The sequence below is a fragment of the Populus nigra genome, chromosome 5, assembly GCF_951802175.1.
Source record: "Populus nigra chromosome 5, ddPopNigr1.1, whole genome shotgun sequence".
In the NCBI taxonomy this organism is placed as follows: Eukaryota; Viridiplantae; Streptophyta; class Magnoliopsida; order Malpighiales; family Salicaceae; genus Populus; species Populus nigra.
Window position 1 is genome coordinate 13507633 of NC_084856.1, and position 11987 is coordinate 13519619.

At 31.3% G+C, this 11987-nt stretch overlaps 1 protein-coding gene across 2 annotated transcripts; it reads right to left on the minus strand.

The window, feature by feature from the left end:
- Positions 1 to 7911: 7911 nt before the first annotated feature.
- LOC133695214 (transcription factor HHO5-like) lies at positions 7912 to 10089 on the minus strand. 2 transcript variants are annotated; one of them, XM_062117106.1, is made up of 5 exons: positions 9793 to 10089; positions 9467 to 9654; positions 8990 to 9305; positions 8539 to 8615; positions 7912 to 8455 (listed from the first exon to the last, which is right to left on the minus strand). In XM_062117106.1, exons 1-5 carry the CDS (start codon positions 9989 to 9991, stop codon positions 8192 to 8194), a joined length of 1044 nt encoding a protein of 347 aa, XP_061973090.1. In that variant the 5' UTR covers positions 9992 to 10089; the 3' UTR covers positions 7912 to 8191. The 2 variants fall into 2 exon arrangements, with proteins under 2 accessions (XP_061973090.1, XP_061973089.1); XM_062117105.1 differs by having other exon boundaries at positions 8990 to 9353; positions 9793 to 10085.
- Positions 10090 to 11987: the final 1898 nt, after the last annotated feature.

Consider the following 11987-nt stretch of genomic DNA (forward strand, 5'->3'; position numbering starts at 1 on the left):
GTTATTGGATCATAACTGAAGTTGTGACCTTGGATTTAGGTCTTTTTTATATGGATGGAAAGTTAAGACATAAACCTAAAACTTTCATGAGGAGTCCAAGAATCAATTCTGTCGTTTTCAAGTTCAAATCTTAGCAACAACAGAGAAGTCAGAATCTGTCCTGCAGCTCAAACATTGTTCAGTGTTCAGCTCATATCTTGAGTTCTAGAAGTCCAAATGAGCTCTGGTTTTTTTTTTTTTGGAAAGCTGAGACAATTGCCCACAACTTTCATAAGTACAATAAGCTCTAATTTTGATGTTAGCAATGACGTTTTGGCCAGCCAGCAATATCAATAACCAGCCAACAATGTCAATAACCAGCAGCCAACAATATCAAAAACCAGCCACCAACTAAATAGTTTATCAACCAATCAATAGTTTCAAATTTTAACCTATAAAAGGAGGCATTTGCCATGTATTTAGTCATCTTATTTTTCAGATCAAAATCATCTTCTTGCTTTCTCTCTTTGTAATGTTCAAGTTTTCTTTCATGCTATATTAATCTCTTGTTTATGCCTTTTCATTTCCTTTCCTATACTTAGTTAACTTACATCATGTTTATGTTCTTATATTGTTTATTTCTGTTTTTCTTCTTCATTACGTTTAGCTAAGTTAATTATGTCGAGGTGAAAAGGTTTCACTAATGGTGTTAGAATAGGTATAATATAAACTCAACATGGACTTTAATGTTTATATCCAAGAAAGATTGTTATTAACATGTTTATCTTTTTATCTTACAAATTCTTAATACCTTGCTTGTTAAATGGTTAATTTAGATTTGTGTTGTATAACACTTGGTACATCAAATGTTTGATCCGTCATAGTCTTCAGTTGACATCGTTATTATGATAGGAACTTGATTTGTTGTCAGCATAAGCTAGCAACATGAATGCCTGATGATATTTATAAGTATGGTGTTACTTAGATAAGATGATTAATATGATCATGTTAATACTTTATAATGAGCCATTAACAATAAATCATCCGATTGGAACCTCCTTTGTGTGTGGTTTCCAGTTGAGTAATAAAAAGAGTTTATATCTTACTCATTTCTAATACTATTAGTGGATCCTCTAACCTTGACATATGTTTTACCATTGTTTAATCCTTACATCAATATTACATCTCAAAGTTCTCTTCAACATCAATATCATTTTATTATTTGTAATTTATATAATTCACTTCTCTGTGGTTCGACCTCGGTCTTGCCAAGTTATTTATTACTTCGAAACTCTTGCACTTAGGATAAGACATCAATTCAATAATCGTTTCAAGTTTTTGGCGTTGTTGCTGGGGAGGTAAGTATTATATAAATTATATATTTATTTTCTTTTCTTTTGTTTTTACTTTTATTTGTTTTTCTAATTTTTTTTTCTTTTTCTTTTCTTTTCTTTTGCACTTACATGAGAGTTTGGACATGTACATTAAGTGTTAGACTTTCTAGAAAATCCTCATTTTCTTCAGAAAACATGGCTGAAAAAGATAACCAATCAATTCATAATGAGAATAATGAGAATAATCATGTGAGAACACTTAGAGATCATATGAATCCAACAAGAACAAGTGCACCATCATGTATAATTTTTCCTCCAGATGCATCTCATTTTAATTTTAAGCCAGGTATTATTCAACTTTTACCCACTTTTCATGGCTTAGAATTAGAAAATCCATACTTGCATTTAAGAGAATTTGAAGAAGTTTGTAACATCTATAATGACTTAAATTGTAGCATGAACACCATCAGATTAAAGCTTTTTCCTTTTTCATTAAAAGATAAAGTTAAAACATGGCAATAAAATATTAGGTCGGGATCCATTCATGCTTGGGATGAAATGCAACAATAATTTTTAAAAAAGTTTTTTCCGTCTCACAGAACAAACTCTTTCAAAAGATAAATCACCACTTTCTCTCAAAAACTAGGAGAAACATTTTACAAGTGTTGGGATAGATATAAAGACTTGCTTAATACATGTCTTCATTATGGTTTTGAAACATGGAGATTGGTTTCACAATTTTATGAAGGTTAACACCTAAAGATAGGCAAATGATGGAGTTGATGTGCAATGGAACTTTTGAAGATAAAGACCCTGATGAAGCAATGGAGTACCTAGACTTGCTAGCTGAAAATGCTCAAAATTAGGATACCACAGGTACTTGTGAGGCACCAGGTAAAACTCAACCTCATACATCTAGTGGAGGCATGTACAACCTTAGGGAAGATCATGACCTCCAAGCCAAATTTGCATCTTTAGCTAGAAAAGTTGAGGCACTAGAATTAAAAAAGAGTGATCAATTAAAATCTGTTCAAGAAATTATGTGTTAAATTTGTGAAACTAATGAACACTCAACCAATGATTGTCCAACTTTACCTTCTTTTAAGGAATGTCTCCATGAATAAGCCAATGTTTTAAATACTTTCCAAAGGCCAAGTCATAACCCATACTCGCAAATGTACAACCCTGGTTAGAGAAATCACTCAAATTTTCGTTGGAAGAGTGGTAACAATAATGCACAAACTTCACAGCCACCATTTCAAGCACACCATAATTTTCAAAATTCTTGAACCTTGTGAGAAAAATGATAAGTCAATTTCTAAGGATAAGGAAGGGGTTAAACCTGAACATTTTTTGAAAGAATTGTGACTTTCCCGCATATTTTTCCACTAAATTTTTCTTAATATTGGTTTGTATATTTATACCATAAAAATACAAATCCGGTATTAAAATACCCAGTTTTCGTAAAAAAAATTTGTTTTTGTTTTCATGCATACGGTCAAGTCTCTCAAAGCTAAAAAATCATGTTGTATTTTCATACGACAAAGAAAACTTCAAAAAAAATATGTTTTAGCATGCATTTTAGCTTTAATAACCAGTTTATTAAAGTCACAAGAACTTTGCCAATATTTCAAAAAATCCAAAAAAAATATTTTGTTTTGTTTTAGTATCAGGGATTATGAATTTGACATAAAATATATTCCCTATATTATAAAGATAGTTCTTTTGTTGACCTTAAGACGATTAAGTTTTACCCGACATGATAAGGATCTCCTTACCGAAAAGAACTTTTCTTAAACCGTAGACAAACCAATAATTAAAAATACGATAAAATCTTAGCATATATCAGACAATTAAATAATACAGCTTACCCTAGATAGGGCATAGTTGGGGTGCTAATACCTGTCATAACTCATTTTTGGGTTATTCCCCAAATTCACCTTTTCTTTTCCAAAAAAATCAAAAAAAATATTCGAGCTAAAAATAAAAAAAATCCAAAAAATAATAGCAGTGAGAAAAGGATGTTGGATCGCCCTGAAAATGACTAGAATTTGGTTAAGGAGGTTCAAAAATACAAAGATTGAAATTTGACAGTATTTTGTTGACTGATGAGAGCCTTGTTGACAAAGAAAATTCAATTTTGAGGAATAAAAGTCCAAAATCAGATGTTTATCAACTCATTTAAATTTTATTGAAGGTTTCATTGAATTTATGGAGGGTTTGATTGCAAGAAACATTGATTTTTAAGTCAATTTGGGCTTTAATTGAAAGAAATTAAAATTTTAGGGTAAAAACAATTCATCATTTCTTGATATGGTGAGTCTGTTATCTTTTTCTTTTTTTTCTTTACAAAAATTATTATCTACAATCTCTTATGAGATTGTTTGTCGTAAGCATTGTAAAGAAGGGGCAACTGTCATAACTCATTTTTGGGTTATTCTCCAAATTCACTTTTTCTGTTTCAAAAAAATCAAAAAAATATTCGAGCTAAATAAAAAAAATCCAAAAAATAATAGCAGTGAGAAGAGGATGCTGGAGCACCTTGAAAATGGCTAGAATTTGGTTAATGAGGTTCAAAAATACAAAGATTAAAATTTCACAATATTTTGTTGATTGATGAGAGCTCTGTTGACAAAGAAAATTCAATTTTGAGGAATAAAAGTCCAAAATCAGATGTTTATAGACTCAATTAAATTTTATTGAAGGTTTAATTGAATTTATGGAGAGTTTGATTGTAAGAAAAATTGATTTTTAAGTCAATTTGGGTTTTAATTAGGAGAAATTAAAGTTCTGGGGTTAAATTATAATTTTTGAGAGTTGATTTGGTTAAATTAGGGGTTTAATTACATAAATATTGAAGTTCATTGACCGAATCAAGGGTCAAATTGAAGAAATTGAACATTTATTGCCTAATTGAGGGTCTAATTGCATATATTTAAGACCAGTCCCCGTACCAAAATACTAGGTGGCAACTCCCATTCCATTTTCGACTAATAAAAGACAAGAATTCCTTGTCTGCCCCTATTTGCTAGATAGACATGATACATATGAGAGTGAACGATCGCTGCGATGCCGCACACGTGCGACAGTGATAACAAAATCACTCTTATAAATCTTTGAGAGTTAGGTAAAAAATCTTGGTATTTGTAAGGTAATTTTACCAAGGAAAAATCTTGAAGAATATATATCTTCAAGCAGGAAAAATCTTAAAGATGACATATTTTCAAGTGGAAAAATCTTAGTGTGGATTCATCAATTGGTGAAAAATCTTGAAGGTGGAATATCTTCAAGAGGCAAAAATCTTAGTGTGGATTTATCAAGTGGTGTAAAAATCTTAGTGTGGATTCATCAAGTGGCTATTGTACTCTTGAGCTTAAACTAGTGAATGAATATAATACTCAAGTATGGTTTGATGTTTGAGGTGTGGATGTAAGCTTGTCAAATCACGTTAAAAATAAATTTGCAAATTCTCTCCTATATCTCTTTACTTTAAGCACTTTAATTATATTGTTGGTTATTTTACTTATTTGAATTAATTTATTTGTTAATATTAGTTATGCATCTAATTCACCCCCCCCCCTCTTAATCCCAGAACAATAAATTTTCTAGTTAAGGTAGAAATTTGGGAAATTTTGATTTTATGTGGGATTGATAATGATTAAAGGTATTAATTTAGGTTGAATAAATTTAAATTGAAGAAATGATGGATAACTAATAACAATTAGGGTATTAATTGATGTTATTATTTATTGATGATAGTATGATAAGAAGGTTTGTGATGATTATGATAGAGATAATGATGATGATGATGATAATTGTAATGATAACATTTGTAATAGTAGTAATAATATCAGTTTTAGTGATGATGATTTGATGATATTAGCAATGGTTATGATGTGACAACTAGTGGTGGCGGCAATGACTAGAGGCAGTGGCGGTGAGATAGTGATTATTAATTGATGGTGGAGATGTAGGAAAGTTATTATGATAAAATAAAGATTATATTGATAAAAGATAATGGTTTGGGGGTGAATCGATGGTGGTTGTTGTTGTGATAGTAATATTGGTGCTATTAGTGATAGTTGAAGTGGTTAAGTGATGATATATTATGAGTTAGTAGGTTAATTTTGATTAGTTTTTAATAAATAATTGAATTTGTATATGACAATATGTTTTAATTTTTTTTTTAAATTGAGTTCATTGTTTACTTGATAGAGTCCATTTCAAGTAAATGGATAGTAAAATAGATGGATAACCTCTTTATGTAATCTTGTCGTCTCATGATGTAATTTGTTTTATTAAGTTATTTTAATGTATTGTTCAATTCTTTAAAAAAAAATGTTTGTGTATGAAATTCTTTTTGTATCATTGTTATGCACTATTTATATAAATTTGCTACTGATTTAATTGTGAAAATTCATAGATCTTTATCTAGATGAAAAATCCCTCTTAGATCTTAAATCTTTGTTGGGTTTTTAATTTTTAAAAATATTTTTTTTGTGATTATAGGTTTATTGTAAACAATTATTGGGGCATCGAAACGAAAAAAAAGAAAAAAGAAAAACTTAAAACATGGAAGAAAATGGCAATGAATATTCTCTCTCCAATAAAAATGCCGATGAAAAATCTCACCTCAATACTGTAGGATGTCTCATGGACATGATGTTACACTGAGACAACTCATCCACACCACCGCCATTGATAGTGCCCCCAAGAAAAGATAAGAGATACACATGTTTCATATACCAAGCTGCGAGAACAGAAAGGACATGTCTAGCTCTTAGTTAATGCTCGAACATTATCAAGGGAAAAAGAAAACTAGTTTATATATATGTGTTTTTACACAGTAGTACATGCATGCATGAACATAGAAAGATTCCGACGAAAGTGCACCTGTCATTCTGAGTCATTCAATGTTATGGGCAAAATCTTGGCGTGGGCTCACCATATCCTCTCAATGAGATTCAAAACATTAATTATTTATTACGAAAATGACAACTTTGATGTTGATTCCAAATTTGTCTTTGCATCAAAATCCTGGCTGTAGAAACAGATAATTTAAACAAACTCGTTGGCTGGAGAGCAAGTAGAGCTTGATCAGGCGAATTTCAATTCGTCAACGAATACAAATATTTAAGAATATCAAGAACTTCCCTTTTATGGCCAATTATCATGTATAAACAATTGAACTTTGGATAATTATCCATTGTTATGTGCATATATATATATATATATATATCTTAAAGATAAGTGGCGTGGGGCTTTCTGATGAATGAGTCACTTGACTACATTCTAAGCACCTTTTGTTTATGTGTATGCGTGCCCGTGGTTGGTATCCTTTTTCTTTCTTGGTTTTGTTTGGGAGTTGGATTTTTTTTTTAGGGTTTTTTTTTTAATGTTAAGTTTTTTAAAAGTTTTTTTTATTTAAAAATATATTAAAGTAATATTTTTTTATATTAGCACTTAAAAATGAAAAAAAAATTAAAAATTCAAAAAATATATCATAATCATGTCAAAGAACCATCTTAATCTAAAAGTTTAAGCTGCTAGATAAGGTCTCAAGAATAATTTTAGTTTTATATCACTCAAGTGAAAATTCTATGAGTTTGAAACTTGTATAAATCTATATAACTTTATATTTAATTTTTATTAAATAAAATAAAAATAATAAAATTTAAACTTATAATTATTTAAACAACAAGGCTTTCATGTCATATCCATCTTAGTATATAAACTTAAAGCTAAATGATAAAAGATACTAAAATTAATTTTATAGTACTCTTTAAAAACTTGCACTGCCATGCAATTCCAAACAGTAAATGTTAAATGTTGTGTCTAAGAACTATCTCAATACAATAGTTTAAGCTGTTAGATGAGGTCCCAGGATATGATTTATATTATTATCTAGCACACTCCTTCAAGTGAAAGCCCTTTGAGCTTGAAACTTGTACAGGCCCACAATATCTTGTGCTTAATTTTTATCAAATAAATAGGAATGATAGATTCGAACTCATGACCGCTTGGTCATCAAAACTCTGATACCATGTTAAAAAACTATTTCAACTCAATAATTTAGGTTATTAAATAAAATTCTAAGATATGATGTATATTACTCTTACCAGAGCTGGAGTAATATTATTCTCTAACTATGGTTTCTGAAACTAATTGAGAGAATGGTGGTGCAGAAAGATAATAGATTAGGTGACTGCCCTTCATTTGTCCAATGTAGAGAGGGCCAGATTAGGCTGTCATGTTTACTGTTCTCCTGTCAAATGGCTGCTGTTTTCTCAACACAGGCTGCTGCTAATTGTTTTTAAGAGGAATATTTTGAATTCCATATGAGTCAGCGAGCTCTAAAACAGTGCATGTATTCTCGAGGCTTCATTACACTACCGACGATAACAATATCACCCATGGCCTCGAAGTCGAGAGCCTGCGCATGGTGGTCCTGTTTGCCCTCAGCTAATAAGCTATTTGAGATTTTAAAACTTAACTACATGCTATATTGTAAATGAAACTCAACAAACAACTAATCACCAGGCAAATGAAATTTCAGTCATGTACTGGACAACAATTTGAAAAGGAAAATTAAAGGGCATTTGTAAATTTAAGCTATATGTTATAAAAAAATAAATTGCTTAGGATCCATAACTACGAATTACAGAAAGTCATGAACAACTCACACAGGAGGGGACATAAACTAAACCATAGTATCCGCAAAATCTCACTCTCTCTAATTTTACTGCCTCAAAGTAAAAACAGTCCAATTTGGAATCCTATCCTTGTAGGCTTCATTATTCCTCTTATCTCCACAGTCCGATTCCCTATTATGTATATTTGTATCTGCAAAATTCATGGGGATCAGAATCAGTTTGTCACTATACATGAACTTCTCCTGGATGGTGAAGCACGCCATTCCAACTATGACTCTCTGATTTCTCATCATCTTCTGCTTCCATGCTATCTCCTCCGGAATTAGAGGCAGCTTTGGCAGAGCTACTTCCATGAAGAGGTGCTTTCGGAGAATTAGACTCTGAAATGTTATGCATTACAAGGTCCTCGCATTGATCTTGAGATTTCCACAAGTCATTTGCTGGGGTAGCTGAAGATGCCGGCACTTTGCGGAGATGAAGCCTGTATTTCTGATCACACAAAATACTCCATGTTAGTTAGTCCTACATAAAAGAAAAAAGCCTAGAAAATATGTATTCAATCAGAAACTTACTTGCAAGTGGCTTTTAACTTCATCATTGGTGAGGCCATCTACTTGCATAAGCTCTCTGATCTGTTTAGGAGTGGCAACTGTATCACATGATAACCAATTAGTTTGGGAGAAAGATAATCATAGCATGATAGAAAAGAACTTGCCAAGGAGCAGAATCCAGTATCTCTAGATACAGTTAGCAAATTTTACATGCAAGGACAAGCAATCCTAGGAATGCTATTCAACTACTCATGTTAGCAAATTTTACAAGTTGGAATTCACTTGAAATTTAAATTTTCAAGTCAATAGATCTTTTGTTTATTTCCCATATTTCACAGGCTCCGCAAGGACCACCTAAACATCAGTCTAAAAGGGCTGAGTTCCTACCAAAAATCCCTTTCTAGGGCAGCAATTTGACTTTTCCTTTAATTCCAAGTGTTAAGAAGAGACAAAAATTTCTCAAGTGTTTAACCTTGATATCCCCCAAGTTGTTGAAGGGCATCAACAAAGCACCGGTGAAGCTCCGGTGACCAGCACCTTCGCTGCTTCCTGTAAGCATGCTGTCGCTGTTGCTGTTGCTGTTGCTGTGATTTACTCTGTGTCTTCATTTGATTACCGCAACTGTTGCTCTTAGACATAAAATCGCAGGATTTAGGCACTGGGGTCATAAGAGAAAGTCCTGTAACTTGTGAAACAACCTCCTTCTCTTCCTTCTTTTTACTCCTTTCAAAACCAGAAAGTGCCTTGAAAGGCACAAAAGCCCCTCCCTTGTTTCCATGATTACCTAACTGAATTGGGTTCTCACAAGTAGACCTATCATCATCTTCTTCACCTCTCTAGATGTAGTTTAAAAAAAAAAAGCATAAAATAAAACTTATCCCCATCTTGCAAAATCCAGATAAATTTTCCATCTTTATTCCTCTAAATCAAGAAAATTTAAGTGAATTACCTGTTTTGGTTCTGATCTTGTGTCTTGATTTTTGCAATCCAAGTTGATGTTATTGTTAGTGTTCCAGAGCTGAACAGAGCTCATCCATTTCTTTTTATCATTCCCATCTTCATTAGAATCCCCCTTCAAGGGTACCAAAGCATTCAATTCTTTGCACTGCATTGCCTCTTCCTTTAATCTGATAATAGCTACAAACCCCACAAAAAGAGCAACAACAAAAAAACCAAGAAATCAAAATCCCATCTTTAAAAACCCAAAATCGGAGATATATACAAAAAAAAATAAAAAATAAAAAAACCCAAAGAAAAAAAAGCAAAAGAACATACCTTCATTCAAGAGAAGCATGCAAAGAGGGAGTTCACGTTTAAAAGCATCGATCTTTCTCCTTTCATCTTCTAATCTCTTGACATAATCATCAGGATTTGGTAACTTTTGGCTACCATCTTTAACCATTGAAACCTCTTTAAGACATTCACTTATCGCTTTCGGTACATAAACCAAACTCAAATCCAAGCTAAGCTCCATATTTTTAGCTTTGTTTCACTCAGATTCTCTCAATTTGAAGTCTCTAACATGACCAAGAAAATGAATAGCTAAAACGAGAGCCTGCCCGTGTCTTTATATAGACAAAGGGCAAATATTCAGATTCATAGACGCGAAGATTCGGTTACTCACCTACGGGTAGTCGCATAAATTTGAGTCAAATCGGTTTACTCGGTGTCATTGTACAGTAAAACTAGGCGAACTATCCTTTAGATTGATTGATGTTTCAATTACACCCTCACAATCTAGAATTTCCCAATATTTCTTATAGTTTTTATATACTATATAGTTTCAACTAGATAAACGCGCTTCGCTGCTGGATAGAATAATATTCATGGGATATTAACGTTTTAAAATGAGTAAAAAAACTAAGATTTTAGTAACTGGAAAATGTCACATGTGTTATTAGGACAATGATCCGGAAAGCAAACAAAAAAAAACTATTAATCAATTATAAAAAGATTAAGGGAAAAATCAAAAATCATAAGAATAAAGATCAAATATAAAACATCAAAACATAATAAAAAAATTGAACATGTCGAATTCCTCAATGTGTTTTTTTACATAAAAAAATCTTAGATGTAAATTGAAAAATTTATGCACGCATCTAACTAAATAAATCAATAACCATTGCGTAAAGAAATGGAAAAAAAAACATCAATAATAAACAAAAATAAAACTGAAAAAACTAAGAGACAAATATAGAACAAGATACATAAACATAAAAAAAAAATAGAGCCATAAAGTTTTTCATAAACAAACTCATTTTCAATCCAAAACATCTAGAAAACACCCTAGAAATTTTGTTAAACCAATCTACAACCTTCAAAAATGTAAAAACAAAATGACACAAAAACCAAAATCAACCTTGGATCCAAAATCTTTCCAAACTTAGATCTGTTTTTTTAAACACCTTCAAGGTTAAAAAAAACACACATGATCTTAACTCCTCTTATTATATAGAACCATTTGACACAAAAATCAACCGTTTTGGTGGTCGTAATTGTTACCGATGACCACTTTCTTTCTCTATGCTGGAATCTAGCAACTCCTTCTCTCTTCTCTTGACAAAAATTAACTGAAAAATAAAGAAAATAAAGCTCGGTTACCTAATAGCTAAAAACTATGGGGAACTAAATAATCTTTTATAAGAAGTTTTGAATCTGTCACCTAATCTATTCGTCTTTTTCACTTTAATCCTTTATTTTTCAATTCAACCCTCCTTCCTAAAACAATATGCAATTGGGTGTTAATCTGAGCTAAAACGAGCTAAATTACACAAAATAAAAGTTGGAGGATCAAAGTAAAAATTAAAAAAAATATTGTTCTAATTCACAATGTTATATGCGGAGGTGAATAGTAATGCCAAAAATCGATCTCTTTAATTGAGTATATTGTATAATTTTTTCTATTGCCACTAAATAACTAAAAAAAGAACCTCACCATTTTTAAAACTTTTATTTTATTTAATATTATTTTCTCTCCTTTTTATCACTTAAATTCCCATGATGCAAGTTATAACACGATAATTTTTTACTACCTGAAGAAATAGAAAGTTCCAATAATAATGTGACATTTTCCTAAATATTTTTATTCCAATAATCTCCGTTCACCTAGTAAATAGGCAACTCATTATTGACTAAGTTTCTAATTAATATCATATTATCATATTTATTTGACAAGCTTTTCATATTATTTTTTAGAATAAACAAGTGTTATCATAAAAATCATCCATCAGGCAATTAAGGAGATGATAACAAGAATTATACTTAATTACTCCGTTCATATTTTTTCACCTAGCTTGATGAGCCTCTTAATCATTTTGTAAAAGTTTCTTTTTTTACACATAATGGTTTTACAACCTGATGGTAAATCTGCTAACTTCCAGGTTAATTTTATTAAAAATTAACGAGCTCTCTCGTGTCATGATCCCATCTCTTATCCTCCAGTTTCTTCTCCCTTTGCCTATGCTTCGACA